This window comes from Sminthopsis crassicaudata, chromosome 2, assembly GCF_048593235.1.
Source record: "Sminthopsis crassicaudata isolate SCR6 chromosome 2, ASM4859323v1, whole genome shotgun sequence".
NCBI lineage: Eukaryota > Metazoa > Chordata > Mammalia > Dasyuromorphia > Dasyuridae > Sminthopsis > Sminthopsis crassicaudata.
The window spans coordinates 672878884-672900826 of record NC_133618.1 but is presented as its reverse complement, the minus strand read 5'-3'; the positions used below and the strand labels follow the sequence as shown (position 1 = coordinate 672900826).

Sequence of the window (21943 nt, the reverse complement as noted above, 5' to 3'; positions counted from 1 at the left end):
GGGTCTCAGAAAGAGGGGCAAGTAATGCTTGTCTTCAATATCTGACGGATTGTGAGTGAACTGGGATGAGGATGGTTCTGACCTACTGCAGAGGGCGAAACTGGATTTCCTAACCATTTTAGCTGTGTGCATGTGGATCAGGACCTGGGGGCAGGTAAAGAGTTCTTCCTCTTCCCTCAGGCAAAGGCTGGACAGCAGACAACTGTCCCTGTGCTCTTTGACCCGGAGCTAATCCCCAGGGGTTCTAGAGAAGCCCCCAAGTGGGATGAAATATGGCATCCTAGGCCCAGCGTGTAGGTGGTGGCGTATGTGGGCAGAACCCTCCTATTTTAGATGAAGACAAGTTTCCGAGACAAAGCTATTCTTCCTCCTGGGCTTTCACGCTTTCTGTGGAGAACAGATTTTCTACCTCTGGGTTCTTTTTATCCCTCTAATGGGCCTGGGTGTTGTCCACCATGATAAGGGCCTCTTGGCAGAAAGAGTGAGCCCTCTCTAAGGGGTCCTTGCAAGGTGCCCAGGGAAGAGAGGTGCATAATAATGGTTGTCAGATGACCGTCTCACTGAATTAATTAGAGTCAAAAGGCCCGGCTCCAATTCTGACCGTCACTCAGCACCCTGAACAAGTATTGAATCTCCGTGAGCCTTCGTTTCTTTATTTTTATTATTATTTTTATTATATCTTTTTATTTACCAGATATATGCATGGGTAATTTTTCAGCATTGACCATTGCCAAACCTTTTTTTTAACAATTTTTCTCCTCTTTCCCCCCACTCTCTCCCCCAGATGAGCCTTAGTTTCTTTATAAGAGAGATAAGAATGCCAGTGCCCTCATGTCACAGAATTGTCGTGAGGCTCAAAGGGACGCAAACGCTCTCCGGGAAGCTATAAAGGACTCTCTCAACAGCATTGACGTTTATCGGTAGCAGTATTATCATCATTAATTCTGCCCACGTAGGGCGCAAGTCACTGCCCCCGGCTTTTCATCAAACTCAGATAACTCAGAGGTCGTTGTTCTCATCCATTTCCCCAAATTCAGATGTCATCAGAATACACCCGGACCCCGTCGGTGAGAGCGCTCCTTTCAGCAGAGCAGGCGACATCCATCACTCCTCTCTCCTTGAGCCTTCCCACGCCCGCTCTCCCAGTCTGACCCTCTGGGAGCCTCACGGCCACCCGAGCCCCTTGGAGTGACCCCCAGGCCCCTTCTTCCGTGGGCTTCCCCCGAGCTCACACACACTCCCCACCACCCCTGAACGGTCACTCTCATCTTCAATGCGAAGAGTCTCAGAAGAGAGAGCAAAAGACGTCCTTTCGGTTGGGCGGACATCGTGGTTGCGGGCCGGCACACTCAGAGAAGCTTCATGAACCTAGTGGGGTGGACACGAGGTCCCTGATCATCAGGAAAAGGAAAAGCATCGATATTCTTGGCTGCTGGGGGGAATTCGGAGCTCGTGGGAGGTCACTGTAGGAACTCCAGGAGAGGGGGCAGACCCTAGGGACGCGGAGGGGCACCACTGTCCCAGTAAAGAGAAAGGAGCAGTTGGAGCTGGCTCACTGAACCACTTGAGAAGTGACCTGCCTGGGCAGCCCGTGCTGTCCCCCTCCTCTGCCCCCTCTGCTGCCCCCTCTGCCTCCCTCTGCTGTCCCTTCCACTGCCCCCCTGCTTCCTGGCAGGCCGGCGTCTCTGACTCTGACCCCTTCTTCATTTATTCTTGGTCTGGACTTCATGTGTTTTGTCTCTACCCCCGGGTGACCTTCTTGCTGCTGTTTCAGAGCCAGGCAATGGGGGAAGGTCTCTCCTCGTGCATCAGCTCCGCGAGGGTGTGAGTGGGGGTCTGCCACGCGGCACACTGGCCATCGGGCCCCAAGCCTTGGCTTCAAGCCCTGCCTCTCACCCATGGCTGGGAAACGAGCCTGTTCCAGGCCCCGAGCCTCCCGGTATTTGAGAGACTCTCAGGGCAGAGAAGGAGCCCATCTGCAAGGGTGGAGGAAGTTTTCTCACCTGGGAGTTCCTTGGGTCCAGCCCTCATCCAGCCTCATCCAAGGGAGGCCCTCTCTCATTGGCTTTAGAAGCCATCCCTTGTTTTAAATGAACATATTGATCTGAGACCATGGACAACCCATGAGGCAGCAGAGAGGGGAGTCCGGGACCCTGGGTGGGGGTCCCCCCTCTGGAGCTTCCCAGCTGGGGGCTCGGCTCCAAGGGTCTGAGTTCCACCGACACAGCCACGGCCCGGGGAGCCTCCCGGGGCTGACCCAAAGGATTGATTCTTCGGTAGGTGGGTCTTAGTGCCCCTGCCTGAAAAAGCTGAGACGGGAGAATGACTTACCTGAGGCCCTCGGCTAGATCGCCGCCGTCAGAGGCAGGGCCTGGAGCTGCATCTTCGCCTTTCTGTGACATCCTCGTCTTTTTCTCAGTTTGCATGAACATGTGGGTCTCCTCCTTAGCAGGAGAGGGGGGAGAGAGCCGTCCCTTCTCCCTGCATTTGTGAGCGCTGCCCTACAAATCGCACAAGGTGAGCGGGATCGGGGCCTGATCAGCCCATCTGGAGGCCCCTGGAAAGCACTCGTGGCCGATGGTCCGGGCCCTTGGCTCGGGCTAGAGCTTCGCCTTCTCGCTGGGGCCGTCCAAGGCTGCTTGGGAACCCATCTGCTTCCCATGAAGCAGGCCTGTGGCGGCCTCGGTCCCAGGGTTGGACTTCAAAGGGCCCCATGGTTTTCTCCTGTGTAAGATGTGTCTTTCTAATGCTGGCTCAGAGAATGACTGGGCTCCAGCTGAGACCCTTAATCCAGTCCACAAATGTGCCTTTTCCAGGCCGTGTGGCGGCCATCTTTCCTTGCGCCTATCCGAATCCAGGGGCTGCAGTGTTGTCAGGCAGAGAAACCCCATTATGGCAGATGGAGTCAAACCCCCAAACTGGGAGAGTTAGGGGGGAGCTGATGAATTCATTATTGCTCAGGGTCCTTTAGGCTCAAACCTTCACTGGGTTTGGAAGGAACTAGTGGGACCTTTGTCCTCCTGACAGGGCCCCCCAACTTCTGCAGTCACCCGTGTCCTGGTATACTGCCCGTTCCAGGCTCTAAGATCGGACCCCACCCCCACCCCCGGCAGATCACAGTCCTTCCGGTTGCTTGAGCACGTGAGGTTCAGACACGTCCCAAAAGCACAGTCTGGACTCATATTAAAATGGTGGGTGTGGCATGCTGTACATCCACACAAGTTGTCCTTCCTTCTGAAATCATCCTGGGTGTGAAGCTGAGCCCCCAAGGAATGTAAACTGCCCGCAGGGCAGGACGTGCCCACCGAACCTTCCTCTCCCCACACCAGCGCAGTAGGCCCTTGATGACTATTTGTTATTCCATCTCCCAGTTACTTTGTCAGCCTCGCCGCGTGTTGACACACCTCCTGCCCCGGACGCGGGCAGAACCTCCAATCCCATTCGGAACAAACTTGGTCCACTTGTGTCTGTCCTTTCACATTCATTTCATATGCAGCAAGAGCAGGCCCAGACAGGAATTGCCCAGAATCCTCCGCTTTCTTTGAAAACAAATGCCTGGCTCTGCTGAGAGCCAGGAGCCCGCCATGAGAAATCTCCTGGGATTTCACCCGCGATGTCAGGCACAAGGGCTCTGGAGTCAGAGCTTCAGATCTCGCTGTGCTCGGGTGACTGGGCCTCGGTTTCTGTCCTGAAGGTCCTTCCAGCTCTGGCTCTCAGATCCTGGCGCTGGTGACCTGTTCTGACCTGGGACAAATCACCTTTTCTGTGGGCATCCATTTCCTCTGCTGCAGCTGAGGGGACGGGACTCCAAGGCCTCTGCCATTGATCCCGTCTAACTCCAGACCTTGAGATGCTGTGAGAGCTTTATACCAGCCTGCATTTTAGACAGGGCCCAGAATCTTGCCTTGATGAGCCTTTCTTGTCATCTGGTGGGTCGGGGTGCTTTCAATGCACCATTGGGGCTCCCAAGGGTGTCTCCCAATTTTCAGCAATTTCTCCCATTCCCAATTTTGTGCATTTCCTCATTCTAGAATGCAGAGAAAGCACATATCCCATGTAGAATTAGCTGCCTGAGACAAATGAATATTAAACACTCAGGAATGACAAGAAGTCACTGAGATACCATTAATATTTATAACAGGTCTGTGGGACTCGGGGAATTCTTCAGTAGAAAATATTCCAGATTCATGTTTGGGAGAAAGCAGCACGCCTGCGCTGAAAATAAAATGTGGTCTCCCCAAAAACGGATTCTGTGGGCAGAGACCCCTGGGGGCTCCAGTGTTCAGCAGGGCTTTGTGTGTCCTGAAGGGAAGGTGCCTGTTGGCTCTCTTTTCCGTGCCTTCCTCAGCAGTAAAGCATTCATGACGAACATGGACCTTTTCACTCAAGAACTTCTCCCAGAATTCCCAACTTCCATCGGTTTTCATTCTAATGTCAAAAAATCCCAGGGTAGAGATTTCATTGATTCTGCTGAAAGGGGGAAGAATAGAGAAAGAGTCTGGGCGAATCGATAGGTTTTCTTCCACGACAATGAGCAAAGATACTTTGATGGCATCATAAATATGGAAACTTCAGCATCTGATCAGTCTCTTGCTTTCCAGTGCCTCATTTTGGACGGCCAGGAGGAGAGGCCTTCCTACTCCCCGAGGGCCAGAACAGGTCTCTGGGTTTGGCCAGCCCGAGCGAAATCTTACTCCAGGCCATTCATAAAATTCTTGTGACTGGCTGCAAATCAAAACCAAAATCCAGATATGTAATCGCAGCCCAAAGCGATGTCCAGATCGCCAAACCAGATGCTTTCTCCAGAGGGAAACCCTGCCCACTTCAGGAAATGTCTCCAGCCATAAATCCCACTTCACACACACGGTTTTATATTGGGCGTAATGCTGAGTCGGCCAAAATAACTACATAAAAAAAGTTGCCTTGAATGAGCCAGGTAGGGGATCCTTTGAGGTGGGATCCCCCTTAGCCAGGCCTGGGAGGATCCCGATGAGACAAAAACCCTCGAGAATCACTCCAGCAAAATCTGCAGGAGGAACCCCAATCCCAGGGTGAGCCCCCTGCTCTGGGGACTCGGCTGGTGAGCCCCGTTATCGCCACTGGGCCTGCTCCTTTTATTCTAACAAACTGTAATGGGGCTGGAACGCTCCCCATGTCCCCAGGATAAATGGATGTTTTCATAAAATGTGGGAGGTCGTCACTGGAAAAAAAGCATTCATCAAAATGAGACGGGGTGCATTCAGTCTTGCTGGAGACCAGTTCTTTTTACTGAACACAAAATCCACAGGATTAAGCAAAGGGAGAAAATGGCTAAAGCATTTATCCTTCCCCACAGTTTGATGGAAAGGACAGCCTTGCCCCCAGCAAGGAGAATGGAAGCACACTTTTAAGAGACCCACGAGTTGGCTTTTTTAAAGCCATGTGTAGACAGACTGAATAAACCAAAGTTGGAAAAAAGAAATGGAGAAGGGATCATTAGGTGATTTTACTTCTGAAATAAGAAGTAGGGTGATCTCATGTTCTTCCCTTTCTTCGTTAATTTATTATTAACAACTTCCTGCCCTCTAAATAATAAAGGCAAGAAAACTGGTATAAAAAGTATATTTACTGTTAGATAAAATCAAGTGGGTGTCATGTCAGAAACCAGAAATAGCCTTGGGTCTGGAGCCAGAGGCCTGAACTCGAATCCCAGCCTTGCCATAGCTTGGCCAAGTCACGTCCTTCTCTTGCCTCACTTTCCCCCTGATGAAGAATGAAAGAAGTACTCTAAATAAGCTCTCAGTCTCTAAATGAGGAGAGCCTCTTCACTTTGGGGAGCCCTTAGCCCCCTTGGGGACTCAGTGTGATGAAACCTGTTAGGCAGATTGAGCAGAGAAGCAGATTAATTCATTGGAAACTAAATATTTTTAATTCTAGCTTTTTATTTACAAAACATATGCATGGGTAATTTTTCAACATTGATCCTTGCAAAACCTTCTGTTCCAACTTTTCCCTCCTCCCCCTACCTCCTCCCTGAGATGGCAGGTAGACCAATACATGTTAAATATGTTAAAGTATATATTAAAAACAATCTATGTATATATATATTTATACCAGTCTTTTGCTACACTAGAAAAATCGGATCTAGAAAGAAAGAAAAAAAAATCTGAGAAGGAAAACAAAAATGCAAACACACAATAGCACAAAGAATAGAAATGCTATGTTGTGGTCCCCGCTCATTTCCTATCGTCCTCTCTCTGGGTGTAGCTGATTCTCTTCTTTACTGAACAATTGGAACTGGTTTGAATCATCTCAATGTTGTCAGAATTGATCATCGTATAATCTTGTTGTTGGCGTGTATAATTGCTTTATAATATACTTTTATATCTGGTACACCTAGGCCATCTTCATTTCATTTTTTTTCATTAGTTTCCTTGAAATTCTTGGCCTTTTGTTCTTCTAGATGAATTTTGTTATTTTTTCTAGGGCAGAAAAACAATTTATTGGGGGTCTGATTGGTATAGCACTAAATAAATAGATTAGTTTAGGTACTATTGTCATCTTTATTATATTCACTCAGCCTATCCAAGAGCACTCGATAATTTTCCAGTTATTTAGATCCAGTTATTTATTTGTGTAGAAAATGTTTTGTCTTTACCAATATTTTAAAGGATCCAATTTTAGATTCTGTGTCAAGGAATCCTTCACAAAAATCTTCCTGCTCCTTCCAAGGATGGTCAGATGTGAGCTTTAGGAAAACCATTTGGGCGGCTTTGCAGGACATGGATTAGAGTGGGGAGGATCTAGTAGTGAAGAGAACAATTAGGAAGCAATTGCCATAGTGAGGGTGAAAGGCAATGAAAGCCTACTCCTAGGTTGTAGCTGCGAGGGGCAAGAGGGGATCAGAGGGGAAAGATCTAGAAGGCGGAGAGCAAGAGTCGCTCAGTCCATCTAACTGGACTGTGAGGGAGAAGGAGGTGTGGAAGGGGGCTGCCAAGCAGGTGACTCTGCGGGGGAGTGAAGGCCTTGACCCAGCCAAGACTGCATCAGAAAAGAGCGTGCTTCAGGGTGGACCTCAGGGAGAGCTCGAGCCTGTCCTGTCCTGTCCAGCAGCCGGCAGCTGTCGGGGGACTGGTGCTTCCAGGAGACCGGGATTGGATACATGGGGTAACCTGCCGAGACAATCACTCAACGATGGAAGCTGATTTGGGATGAAGAGAGAACGGAAAGTGGCCCAGAAAGGGGCCTTGGGGCACCCACGACCCCACTGCAGACAAAGGAGAGGTTTCTTTGGACCAACTGGATTACACTTGAATGCTAACATTCACCTTCTCAGTTTCCTGCAGAAGGCTGAGCATGAGCCTCCAAGAGCAATTTTTCCATTGTTTATGTCAGATTATTTCCTCTGTTTGGCTAAATTTTCTTGTGTTTACTGTATGTTAAAGGCCTGTGGCAAAACACCTCCGTCCAACCCCAATAGCCTGGGTGGGAGGGGACCCTCAGTTTGTATTCAGCCAACTGTGCATCTGAGTCCCGGCCCACTCTGCTTGGGGATTCACAATGTGTTTATCTCTGGAGAGGAGATTTCCACGGCCTTGTTTACAGAACACAGTATATCTGTGCATCTTAAAGCACGACAGATCCAGGCATCTACATGGGCATCTGTTTTAAAACATCCTGCTCGGAATTTGAAAACGCAAATCCCTGGACCTACCCATCTCAGCTGTTTTCAATGTTTATCCCCATGGGCAATGAGTACACAAGTCAGTGTACCACGCCCATGAGAGGAGGCCAAAAATAAACAGATAAAAATCCTTTCCATGGAAGAACTGCCTTTTTTTTTTTTTTTTTTTTTTTTTTAAAGCAAGTCCATTATGTGATGATCCAACTTCAGGCTCATCAGCACAAGTCTCCCCCTTCTTTGGACTGACAGAGCTCAGGGATGGTAGGAAACAAGATTCCAGATTCCCTCCACTGATCTTGGAGCCATCCTATTTTTTATTGATATAGAAAACTCCCAGGGACCTTCCCTACATGCACCCTGCAATCATAGAGTGGTCGAATACCGAAAGGTTAGCCGACTGTCCTGGGGTCCCACGGCCAGTGGGAATGAAAAGCAGGCCTTGGCCTCCTGTCTTCCTGACTTCAAGGCCCACTCTGTATCCATTCTCTGTCCATTCTGCCTCTCAGAAACAGAAGGATGAGCTGCTCAACAAGGAGTCAGCCTTTGCTCCCCGCTTCCCAGACAGTGCTTCTTTCCCCAGTGCTTAAATTCCTCCCTGGTAAAATGGACAAGGGATAGAATTCAGATTCCTGGAGTGCCCACTCTCCCAAAAGATTAATTTCTTTTTCTTTTTAAAAAATATATGATATTTATTTATTTTTAAACAATTTTTATTTTATCTCAATTATATATAAAATAATTGGTAATTATTGATTTGCAGTTCAGTTTGAGATCTTTCCTTACTTTATATATTTTTTTCTTTGATTCCCTTGATATTCTTGACCTTTTGTTCTTCCAGATGAATTTTGTTATTTTTTTCTAGCTCTATAAAATAATTTTTGGTAATTTGGTATAGCACTGAATAAGTGGATTATTTAAGGAAGAATCGTCATTTTTGTTTTCTTGACTTGGCCTATCCATGAGCAATTAATGTTTTTCCGATTGTTTAGATCTGAGTTTATTTATGTGAAAAGCATTGTGTAATTTTGTTCACAGAGTTCCTAGATTTTTTTTTTTTTTTTGGCAAACAAAATCCACAAGTATTTTATCTTGTCTTCAGTCATTATAAATGTGATTTTTCTTTCAATCTCTTCCATCTGGGTTTTGTTGATAGTATATTGAAATGCTGATGATTTGTGTGCATTTATTTTATATCCTGCAACTTTACTAAACTTATTATTTCAAGGAGGTTTTTTAGTTGATTCTCTAGGATTCTTCAAATGTACCATCCCATCATCTGCAAAGAGTGAGTTTTGTTTCCTCAATGCTTTTTCTTAAATCCTTCATTTTTTTCTTGTCTAATTGTTGTAGCTAACATTTCTGATACATAATTGGGTAATAATGGTGACAATGGGAATCCTTCACTCAATCTTATTGAAAAGGCTTCTAGCTTATCCCCATTACAAATAATGCCTCCTGCTGGTTTAGCAATTACTACTTATGATTTTAAGAGAATCTCCATTTATTCTTATGCTCTTTTAGTGTTTTAATAGGAATGGGTGTTGCATTTTTTCAAAAACTTTTTCAGCATCTATTGAAGCAATCATATGAATTCTGTTGATTTTGTTGTTGATATGGTCAATTATGCTGATAGTTTTTCTAATATTGAATCAGCCTTTTATTCTTGGCAAAAATCCCACCTGTTCATAGTGCTTGATCCTTGCAATATATTGCTATAATCTCCTTATTTAAAAATTTGCATCAATATTCATTAGGGAAATTTTTCTGGCTCTATAAAATAATTTTTGGTAATTTGGTACAACACTGAATAAGTGGATTAATTAAGGAAGAATTATCATTTTTGTTTTCTTGACTTAGTCTATCCATGAGCAATTAATATTTTCCCAATTGTTTAGATCTGAGTTTATTTATGTGAAAAGCATTGTGTAATTTTGTTCACAGAGTTCCTAGATTTTTTTTTTTTTGGGCAGGAATAAAATCACAAGTATTTGTGATTCACAAATTCATTTGTGAAATAAAAGGAATTTGATTGTACTCTTTCACCATTTTTTCAAATATAGTATTGGGATTAATTATTCTTTAAATATTTGCTATATTTTGCTTGTGAACCCATCTGGCCCTCGGGATTTTTTCTTAGGGAACTCACTTATGGCTTGTTCGATTTTTTCCTAAGATAAGATTATTTAAATACTCCATTTCCACTTATGTTAACCTGGGAAATTTATATTTTTATAAATATTCATTGTTTAAATTGTCAGATTTATTGGCATAAAATTGAGCAATGATAATTACTGGTAATTTAGTTTTCTTCTTTCCCTTTTTTAAATCAAATCAACCAATAGTTTATTTTACTGAGTTTTTTTGTAAACCAATTTCCTACTTTTATTTATTACTCCAATGGTGTTCTTTCAGTTTTATTAATTTTGGCTTCAGTTTTTCAGTGTTCCCAATGTGCTGTTTAACTGGAGATTTTTTATTTGTTCTTTTTCTAGTTTTTTTTAGTTGCATTCCCAATTCATTGATTTCTTCTTTATCTATTTTACTGATGTCAGCATTTAAAGATACAAATTTCCCTCTAAGTGCCGCTTTGGTTACATTCCATAAATTATGGCATGTTGTCTCATTATTGTCATTCTCTTTACAAATGAAATTATTGGTTGTTTCTATGATTTGTTCTTTGACCCACTTATTCTTTAGGATTAGACTATTTAGTTTCCAATTAATTTTTAATCTGTCTTTCTATGGCTCTCATTAATCTCTTCTAATTACCTCTCACAAATTGGGATATCACATGAGGTCATGTGCTCAGATTTGAGAAATCTGCATTAATAACGCCAGCTGCTCTTATGATGGTTTTATTTAAGGGTTAGAATCTTGGTTTTGTTGGGGGGGGGGGAGAAGAAGGTGTTGTTATTGTTATTGTTGCTGCTGATGTTTGGTGGATCTTCCTCCCTAACTTCTTGAACAGATTTTTCTATTTGCTTCTAATTCATCATTCTGGCCTCATATCCTTGCTAACTATGTGACCTGGACAAGCCACTTAACTTCTGTCTGCCCTCAGTTTCCTCATCTGTTAAAAGGAGATAATAATGGTACCACTATCCCGGCATTTTTGTGAGAGTATAATGAAATAGTATTTGTAAAGGGCTTTGGAAGTTTTCAACTATGCAGCTATGGCTGCATCTGTAAGATTGTGGTCCATGAAACTAAATGGACTCTAGCAGGCTGTTCGGAAATGTCCTTCTTTATTTAAAAATATGTGTAAATAAATCTCATTGATGATTTGTTTTATATAATAATAATATGAAATAACCCATCTTCCCCATGAGCCCTCCCTCATAACAAAGAAAGTCCAATATAACTGACCAACACAGCATCCATGTCTGATTGTATGTACAACATTCTGTTCCCATAATCCTCCATCTTTTGGTGAACAGGAAGTATGTTCTGTCATTTGTTCTTTAAAACCACCATGAGTTTTGACAATTGCTCAAGATTTCATCTGAGGGAATTGAGGGGATTAAGACAGCAAGTGGTTAATTGTGGGAATTGACTGAATCAGACTGACTCCATTTTGTGACTCAATTCTGGAGCTAGCTTAGTTCCCTTTTTATTCAATGATGGGTCTAGTCCAATTATTCAATTGTGGGAATTGGAAGAAAACCTTATTATATTGTTTGAACCCAGTTCTGAATGTCTGGGAAACTGGACCACCCTATCTACTGCTTAGAGACCTTTAGCCAAGGACCAAGGTTATGCTGATCTGAAACTCAGACAGATCCAAAGATTGTGAGAAAACAATAATACATCAAAAGCAACTCATGTGTCTTCTCTGAACTTTGGCCCCATACTGATTGATTGATCAGTTATTGTTTCCATGTTCCTTTGCGTGTTCACAGATATTGGGGGAAATAGGACACTTCCTCTTCTGATTTCTGGGAATTGCACCTTTTTACTACTTTTCCCCCCACCTGGAAAGCCCCTAATCTTTCATCTAATTAGAAACCAGATTACCTAATACTGTATTATTTTTTTTAACTGATTATCCTTGTTGACTAATTGATTTTGGTGTATTAGAGTCTGGTGTATTCGGGGGTCCTGACCTCAAGTAAAGAGGTCTGGTCCCAGTTTATTGGGCAGTCGCCATGCATTGTTTACTAAGGTTGATATGGTTGGAAGATCAAAGCTTTGTTTCCTCAGTCATTTCATCTTTTACCCATCTCATAGCTGCTTTCTCTAAAGCCTTAATTTTCCAAATAAAGGCTTTTTCTTTAAGCAGGGGAAATTTCCTTTTCAATTTACTACTTTGGGCCTCAGTTTTACATGTGACTTGGGAATAACTAACCACTTAAATGGCTGTGTTCTCCATGTTTTTCATTTGTCAAACTCATCACGTCTGAAACGGAATTCATGAGCTTCCCCATCAAAACCATCTCCCCCTCTGATTCTATTTCTGTCTATTCCCAAAACAACCATCTTCATAACACCCATAGTCCAAGAATGAGATCTCTGATATCTCAGGCTCCCCCCTCTGCCATCCTCCCCCACTGGATCCACTGCCAAGCCCTTAGATTTGACTCCTGTTCCTTTGTTTCCAGGCCCTAATTATCATCACTCCACCAAACTTCTTCCATAATCCCCAAACTGGGTTTCCCCAGCTCTATTCTGGACACCCTCCCCACCCCCAGAGCATCCTACACACGGCTGCCAGATTTATTTCCTTATAGCCCAGCTCTGATTGTCTCATTCCCCTGCTCAGAAACTAATTGTTTCCTGGGTAAAATCCAAACCCTTCAGCCTGCTATTCAAGGCTTTCTCTTCTTTGACACCAAACTGACTTTGTATTTCTCTTCCATTCCTACTTTGCCACACCATGCCGCGTGTGCCAAACAAACTCTCCTACTTGTCCCCGAGCAATAGCCTCCCAGGTTTGGAAGTCCATTCCTTATATAAAAGGAATAATGTAAGAAAAACGAGGAAGAGGTGAATATCATTATATAAGTCTCATTAAAAGTCAAAAGCCAGAGAGAGGAAACCTATCAGAACACACCTGGGTGATGCTTAATTGAGTGAGTGAAAGATCTACAGTATATACAGTATAGACGGCCTGTGTAGACAGGAGAACTAAATGAAGATCCTCACTCTCTCCCTTCATTAAGAGGGCACTTTGAAGTTACTTACTGTACACAAAGTAATAGCAATGTTCCATGTCTCTTCTGAAGGATTTTAATGAAAAATACTGTCCATACCCAGAGAAAGAACTGATGTATCTGAATACAGATTGAAACATACTTTTTAAAACTTTTTTTTCTTCATGATTTCTTTAGAGGGGGAAGGGAGGTCTATGTTTTCTTTCACAACATGACTTTTATAGAAATGCATTGCATTTCACTTTATTTGAGTTCATGGAGGACTTTCCAGGTTTTTCTGAGAGCATTCTGCTCATCATTTCCCATAGAAAAATAATATTCCATCACAGTCACATACCACAGTTTATTCAGCCATTCCTCAATTAATGAACATCCTTTCATTTTCCAGTTGTTTTTTTTTTTTTTCCGTGGGAAGAGAGCTGCTTTAAATTCTTTTGTACATATGGGTCCTTTTCCTTTTTTAAAAAATTTCTCATAGGATTCTTGCCTAATAATAATATTGTTAAGTCAAAAGATATGCATTATTTTATAGCCCTTTGGCCATAGTTCATATCTTTTGATCATTTAAGATTTGGGAAATTGATTTTTTAATTTAAATTTGACTCAGTTTCCTATACATTTGAGAAATAAGCTTCATCAAAGGAACTTGCTTCAAAATTCTTTCCCAATTACTCTTGCTAATTGTATTTCCCCCTGTTAATTCTATTTTTTTTTCCTTTCACTCTGAGCCTCCTCAAAAATTTTTGGCTAAAAAAATCTTCTCCCCTAATTTGCCCTCTCCTGTATCACCTTTCCCCCTTCCTGTATCCCCTTCCCTTCCTACTTTTCTAACGGGTAATTTTCTATACCCAGATTGAGTGTGTATGTTATTTCCTCTTTAAGTCAATTCTGATGAAAGTAAGGTTCATTCGTTCTCCCTTCCCTCCCTCACTTTCCCTCCACTATAAAAGCTTATTTTTGTCTCTTTTAAGAGAGATAATTTATGCCATTCCACTTCTTCCTTTCCCTTTCTCCCAGTATATTCATTTCTCACCCTTTAATTCTATTTTAGATAATAACCCTTCGTGTTCAATTCACACCTCTGCTTTCTGTCTATACATACATACATACACACATGTTTTTAATCAAATTAACCAATGGTGTATCTGTTTTATGATTATTTTCATAAAACCAGCTCTTAGTTTTATTTATTAGCTCAATGGGGAGCTATATATATCCTTTTATTTGAGAAAGAGTTTATGAGTTACAAGTAAATGGATAAACCTTACTATGTAGCTTATGCTTTTCCTGCTTGCTCCTTATGTTTCTCCTGCATCCTGTATTTGAAAATTAAATTTTCTATTCAGCTCTTGTCTTTCTATCACAAATGCTTGAAAGTTTTCTATTTCATTGAATTATATTCAGTTTTGCTTAATTGTAACCCTAGTTCCATTGCTCTCTGCAATATTGTAACCCTAGTTCCAAGATCTCCGGCTCTTTAATGCAGAAGTTGTTAAATCTTGTGTTATCTTCACTGTGGCTTAGCTGTACTTGAATTGTTTCTTTCTGAATTCTTGTAATAATTTCTCCTTGACCCGGCAATTCCAGAATTTGGCTATAATATTCCTGTGAGTTTTAATTTGGGGCTCTTTTTCAGGAGGTAACCGGTGGGTTCTCTCAATTTCTATTTTACCCTCTACTAATGTTTCTCAATCTCATAGAGTCATTAGCTTCCACTCAACCACACTAATTTTTAAGTAATTATTTTCTTCAGAGAGGTTTTATACCTCTTTAGCCATTTGCCGATGATAATTTTAAAGTAATTAGTTTCTTCGGTATTTTTATGCTTCTTTTACTATGATCTTATTACTAATGAATGCTAATTAATACATTATTATTATTCATTCTTTTTTCATAATTTTATTCCATTGTTCTCATTTCTTTTTCCAGTATTTCCTCTAACATTCTTATTTAATTTTTAAATCTTTTTTTGTTGTTGTTGTTCTTTTTTAAATCTCTTTCCTTATCTCTTCTAAGCATTTATGTTTAACCTGTATCCAATTTTGGAGGCTTTGCATGTCTATGTTTCAATACATTGTTTTCTCCTGAGTTTGTGTCTTGAGTTTCTTTATCACCACAGCAGATTTGTATGGGCAAGTTTCTTTTTTGTTGTTTGTTTATTTTTCCAATCTGTTTCTTGACTTTGAACTTTCTGTTGGAACTGAGTTTTGCTTATCCTGGAAGGGGGAGGGAGGTTGTCAGGCTGTTTGCACAGTTAGTTCTGGTGCTCTGCAAGTTTTCACTGCTTCCAAGATGGTCCAGGAGAGACATGATGGCTGCTCTCTTAGGAATGCTATTCTCTTTCTCTCTCTCATGGCCACAACTCTTCTTTTCTCTACCCTGGAATAGGCTTATGGGCAATGAAGCTGCCAAATGGTGCCCAGACCATTCCTGATACTCTGCAATCTCTTTCTGACTTTTCTGCCTCTGGGCATTGAGTGCTGCCCCCGGCACCGTGCCATTGATACTGCCGCCAATCAGTGTTTCCATTACACAGTCCCTGCTGCCAGTCCCCACCCCAGGACCACTAACCTATCTTTCTGTCCTTCTAAACTGTCCTAGGCTGGGTAATGACTCACTCCTTATTGTGCTGTTTAGAATTCAAGTTAATGCATTTTTCAAACTAAAAATTCAATTTTATGCAAATTGGGAGAACTCAGGAGGGAAAATGTTCTTTTTACTCTGCCATCTTAGCTCTGTCCCTTTGATTTAAAATTTTTGTAAGTTAAGTTTGGTGAAGCAAGAAGGAATATAAGAGTACAGAAAGGTCCTATAAAAACAGTGTCAAGAGAACACAAGCTTGTGCAGGAAAGCTAAAAAAGAAAGAAGAAAAAAAACAGAAATATATGTGAGAGGGTGAGTAGCTCCTTTGGGAGCTTTAGGAGGGAGGGATACTAATGGTGAGGCACTACCAAGAAAAGGGGAAGTAACTCAACTCTTATAGTGCCTCTATTTTCTCTGCAGAGGAGAAGGTCCTTTTTTATTAGAAAGGACAAAAATGGCTAATGAATTGAAAGTCCAGATTAGTAGACAGATGGAAATGGAGCCATTAACTAAACATGATTACTCCAAGTCACCTGGCCCAAATGAAAGACATATCTCCTATTACTGAAAAATCTATCAGATGACATTCCGGAACCATTACCAGAGAGAAAAGGCAAATTAAGGCTAGATTGGGGAATAGGTTGGGGGGGGGGAAGATTATTGCAATTTAAAAAAAACAGAAGAAAGTTAAATCTGCCAAAGCTCAGACAGTGAACTTAACTTCTGGCAAAATTTAAGACCATTTTATTAAAGTAATGATGAGAAAAGGAGGCATGGGGTTTCAGTTAGCCCATAGGTCATTGTAGAAAAGTGTATTTCCTTTTTTTCTGGAACAAAACTATTAACCAATCAGATTGGGGATTGCTACAGATATAGTATGGTTAAATTATAACAAATTATTCTTTAGGATCTTAGGATAATAAATTTGGATCCAGAAGGTACCTCTGGGACCAGTTGTTTTAGAAATAAGGAAATGATGGGGAGTTTCTTGTCCAAGGTCCCACAGCCCAGATTTGAGCCACCTTTACAGAAAATAGGGGAGATTTGGTCTGGATCATTATATAATCAGGTACAACCAATACCAATTCAGTGGCTGGACCCAAAGGACGTCCGTGGTGTGTCACTGTGCCTCAGTTTTCTCATTTCTAAGCCAGGACTAATATTAACACCCACATCCTAGTTGCTGTAAGGCTCATCTAAGATACTATTGGAAAAATATTTTCCAAACATTAAAGTGCTTGCAATGTCAGCTATTATTAAAATACAAACCCCAAAGTAGACAGCATTCATAATTATTAATTAGCAGACATAACGTTGTAAGAGCAGCACTGAGATGTGAAACCGCGGCTCTTGTTAGCAAACTCCTGAGAGAAGCCTGTTTTGGGGGACTCTGCCCTTGCCTTCCAGGACCTTCCCACTAAACTGTGTCTTTCTCAGAGCTGCTTCCAGGGTTGGGGTGCTGGCTTAAGCATAGCAGCTTCTGAGCTGTCCATCTAAGGGTCCCCTCTTGGCCTCTCTCCCTCCTGCAGATGCAGCCGACTTAGGCCCCTCGGTGGTCGTCCATACCACCACCTCCTTTGGAATGGAGAATTTGGAGAAGAACATCGAGGATGTGCAGGATGTGATCCTGCAGCAGGTGAGCGGCGTCCTGCCAGGCCTGCCCACGCCAACCAGCACCACGTGCCACCGGTGGACATACTCCCAGGTGAGGAGGGCCTCCGCCTAGCTGCCCATCCAGCAGCATTCCCCTACGGCTGGGGAGGGATTAGTTATACCTCATCTATTCCACCCCTTTGGGATCATGGAATCAGCTTTAGACCTAGAAGAGCCAGCTAGTCACAGACTCTTATTATACCCATGAAGAAGCTGAGGGCCTCTCCCTCAAGCCCAGTTTTCAGTCTGCAGCTCATCTCTGGGGTTGAAAGCCAAGGGTCAAGGGCTGAGTTATCATGAGCAGCTGTGGCTTTGGGAGGGATGGGTCCATCTGGGGCAAGGTTAGATTCATCGATGCGGATGAGGTTGTCAGCCTGCCCTCCATCTCCTGCATTTTCTGTCCCTCTCCCAAGGGGCAGTCATGCAGACTACCCAAGAACCTGTACACACTGATGCTGGCCTCTGCCAGCCCATCGGACAGATTCCCCATTCCAGGACACCTTCAGGCTGAGAGAACAACCACTTGTTGGGGCCTCCTTGGGGTCAGGAGCTGGACTACACAGCCAAGAGGGCCCTCCCTTCCAGTCCTGAAATTCTGGGAAATCCTGAGCACGCTCTTGTGTGCAAAGTAGTTGGACCCCTGGTTTCTCATACTCATTTCTATGCACTATTTTTGCGTTCTGTTTACTTCTGAATATAAATTGTGCCTGATCTGTTTGTCTAAATATTCTGATGTGTTTTACATAGCTGAGATTGTTGGATGAGAGGCCACCAACGAAGTCGGTGCTTCCTGGAGGGGGGGGGGACTAATCATCACTTCTGGACTGGGGGCCAGGGGAAGGCACAGGGCTGGCCTGATGCTTTTTTTTTTCTAAGTTTTCTATCATTTGGACGCATTTTATATCTGGACTCCTTATGGCAGCAATAGAGGGATAGAGCCTCTTCCTCTGATCAAAGCTTGGAACAGCAAGATAAATGTTCTTTCTTTTGAGTTTTACTTATTAGTATTTTGTTTTTCTAAATACATTCATGGTTTTCAACATTTACCATTGCAAAACCTTGTGTTCCAAATTTTTCTCCCTCTCCTGCTCCCTTCTCTCTCCCCAAGACAGCAAGCAAGTTAAATATACTCATCATACTATGCAAAAAAAAAATCAAAAAAGAAAAAACACAAGAAAAAAAAACAAGTGAACAAACAACAACAAAAAGGTAAAAATACTGTTCTTTGATCCACATTCAATCTTCATAATTCTACCTCTGGATATGGATGGGACTTTCCATCACATAATCTTGTTGTTGCTGTGTACAGTGTTCTCTTGATTCTGGTCATTTCAGTTAGCATCAGTTCATGTAATTCTGTCCTGCTCACAATTTCTTATAGAACAAAAATATTCCTTTATATTTATATACCTTAACTTATTCAGCTATTCTACTACTGAAGGGCATCCATTCAATTTCTAGTTCCTTGCCACTACAAAAAGAGCTCCCACACAGTATCTATCTAAAATCATCAGCAAGCATTATTTATAATGGAGAGAAACTGGATGCATTCCCAGTGAGATCAGGGGTGAAACATGGATGCCACTATTATTCAATATTGTACCAAAAAAAATGTTGGCTTTAGCAATAAGAAAAGAAAAAGAAATTAAGGGATATTAAAATAAGCAATGAGAAGATAAAACTATCATTCTTTGCTGATGAGATGATGATATACTAAGAGAATGCTAGAAAATCATCCAAAACCCACTTCAAATAATTAACAGCTTTAGCAAAATTGCAGGATATAAAATAAACCCACAAAAATCAACAGTGTTTCCATATATCACTGACAAAGCCAAGCAGCGAAAGATAGAAAGAGAAATTCCATTTAAAGGAACTGTAGACAAAATATTTGGGTGTCTACTAGCCCAAACAAATCCAGGAACTATAAGAACACAATTACAAAACACTTCTCACACAAATGAAAGTCAGATCTGAACAATTGGGGAAATATCAATTAATCATGGATAGGTCAAGTTAATATAATAAAAATGACAATTCTACCTAAATTGGTTTACTTCTTCAGTACCATACTAATCAAACTGCCAAAAATTATTTTATAGAGCTAGAAAAAAATAATTATAAAATTAATTTGGAAGAATAAAAGAGCAAGACTATAAAGAGAATTATTGGGGGGGGGAAGGGAAAGACAAAGGATGGTGGCTTAGCAGTACCAAACTTGAAACTATTATAACCAATGAAGAATTAAAAAATATTATGAAATGCAAATGGACAACTTTGATTACATTAAATTAAAAATGTTTCACACAAAACCAACACAAGATTAAAAGGGAAGTACAAATTTTTACAGCCAGTGACCTCATTTTAAAAATATATGAAGAACTCTGTCAAATTTAGAAGAATACAAGTCATTCCCCAATTGATAACTGGTTGAAGAATATGAACAGACAGTTTTCAGATGATGAAATTAAAGCCATCTCTAGTTATATGGAAAAAAATGCTCTGAATCACTATTGATTAGAAAAATGCAAATTAAAACAAGTCTGAAGTGCCATCTCACACTCTTCGATTGGCTAAGATGACAAGAAAGGATAATGATAAATATTGGATGGGTAGTGAGAAAATTGGGATACTGATGCATCATTGGTAGAATTGTAAAATGATCCGAACATTCTGGAGAACAATTTGGAACTCTGCCCAAAGGGCTACAAAATTGTGCATACCTTTTGATCTAGCAGTGTCTCTATTGGATCTGTATCCTAAAGAGATCATAAAAAAGGGAAAAGGACCCACATCCTATTTTTGGATTTTACAAAAATATTTGTATCAGCCCTTTTGTGATTGGAAAATGAGTAGATGCTCATCATTTGGGAATGTCTAAATAAGTTATAATATATGAAGCTAATAGAATATTATTGCTCTATAAAAAGTAATAAACAAGCTGATTTCAGAAAGTCCTAGAAAGATTTACATGAACTGATGCTGAGCGAAACAAGCAGAACCAGAAATACATTTTACACAGTAACAGCAAGATTGTGAGGATCAACTATAAATGACTTGGTTCTTCTCAATGGTTCAGTGATCCAAGGCAATTCCAATAAACTTTGGATAGAAAACACCATCTGCTTCCAAAAAGCGAACTATGAAGATTGAATGTAAATCAACACATGCTAATGCACTTTTTTCTGTTTTTTTCTCTTGTGGTTTTTCCCTTTTGTTCTAATTTTGCTTTCCCAACATGATTCATAAAGAACTTTGTACATTAAAAGTTAATATGCAATGTATAACCAGAAAAAACAATTAATAAAAAAACTGCTACAAACTTTTTCACACATGTGGGTCTTTTTCCCTCTTTTATGATCTCTTCAGGATACAGCATGTCATAAATTTCACCTCTGCAGCATCTCTCGTAGATTTCACCTCTGCAGCATCTCTCATAGATTTCACCTCTGCAGCATCTCTCATAGATTTCACTTCTGCAGCATCTCTCATAGATTTCACCTTGGCAATATCTCTTGTCAATTTCACCTTTCCTATCTCCCATAGATTTCATCTCTGCAGCATCTCTTATAGGTTTCACCTCTGCTGCATCTCTCATAGATTTCACCTGTGCAGCATCTCTGAACATGCCCTCTTCTTTCCTTAGCCATCACCTGAATACAGGTGTCACTTCATTCTTGGACCCCTGCAATAGCTGCTGTTGGATCTGTCTGCCTCAAGTTTCTTCCCCTCTCCAGTATATGCTAAAGCACAAACATGATAGTGTTAACCCCCTACTCATAAACTTCATTGGCTCCTCCTCTTTGAAGAGTATTTATATGTTGGTTTTCCCATAAGATTGTGAGCAGACACTTAATTTATGCTTTGACTGAGGCAGAAAGAGATGTGAGATACATTGATAGCTTGAGGGGATGGCAGGATCAAATAAAGGATGTTTAAGGATGGAGCAAATCTAAGCATGAATAAAAGGCAATGAGTGAATTAATGGATGAACAGTGCCTTATGTTGTGAGAATTCTTGGTGGGATTGTTTTATTTCATCTTTATATCCTAGGAATCCAGCATAGAGTATACACTCAAGAATAAAAATATGGAATTAGGATTACCAGGAGGCCTTCATTTCTCCCCCATTTGGGACTGAATAGCATGACCTTTACCCTCTCTCTTTTCTCTATTCTCTATTTTGGCAGGTGACAAAGGCTTTCCCCAACTGCCCTGGACAAATGACTCTTCATCAGAACCCCTTGCTCGTGTGTGGAGGTGATGGCTTCACTCGGTCCAGCTTTGACGGGTGCCTGGAATCTGCTTTACACATCATGGAGGCCTTAAAGCCTCATCTGTAATGCCTGCAACACCTTGATTTTCTCTTTTAGTTGGGAAGTTATTTCCCCCACGGAATGGAGCCTATTCTTTGTTCCTCAGAATATATTCTTCTGCTTTGTTGAATAAAATTCCAAGAAAGTTGTCCTTCATTCATTCCCATATATCATATTGAATAGAAAATGGTGTAAAGATTTAAGTTATCACAGACAACTTCCTGTATTGGAAGGAAACTTTTCTCATCTTCTGTATTTGATGGTCAAGATGGCAACCAAGGGAGACAAGGAAATCCTTGTCAGGAACACCTTCCAGCCCGAGGCTATCTCCCAGCAACATTCTGGTTTAGAAGCCACTGAGACCCCAAGTCTGCCCCTCATGGATCTGGTTTTCCTGATCATTAGGATATTTCCCTTTGCAGACAAGCCTGTCAGGGGTTGGGGCACTCAGATCTTTGCTAGTTGTGGTTTCTAAGACTGTTTCAACCACAATTTTTTCTTTGGCCTTTGAGAAAACCTACAGACACACTGTATTTCAGTTCAGCTTTTTAAGCCTCCCAGAATTGTAGCCTGGGAAAT

The 21943-nt window shown here is 41.7% G+C and overlaps 1 protein-coding gene across 3 annotated transcripts in view; it reads left to right on the top strand.

Annotated features, from left to right (window-relative positions):
• The window catches only part of RNLS (renalase, FAD dependent amine oxidase), a 151486-nt gene extending 129966 nt beyond the window's left edge, over positions 1 to 21520 (top strand). For all 3 annotated transcript variants that reach the window (XM_074297093.1, XM_074297092.1, XM_074297091.1), the window contains exons 6-7: positions 16926 to 17101; positions 21239 to 21520. In XM_074297093.1, the coding sequence (XP_074153194.1) occupies positions 16926 to 17101; positions 21239 to 21391 (329 nt within the window). In that variant the 3' untranslated portion in view covers positions 21392 to 21520. The remainder of the gene's footprint in view (positions 1 to 16925; positions 17102 to 21238) is intronic.
• The last annotated feature ends 423 nt before the right edge of the window (positions 21521 to 21943 follow it).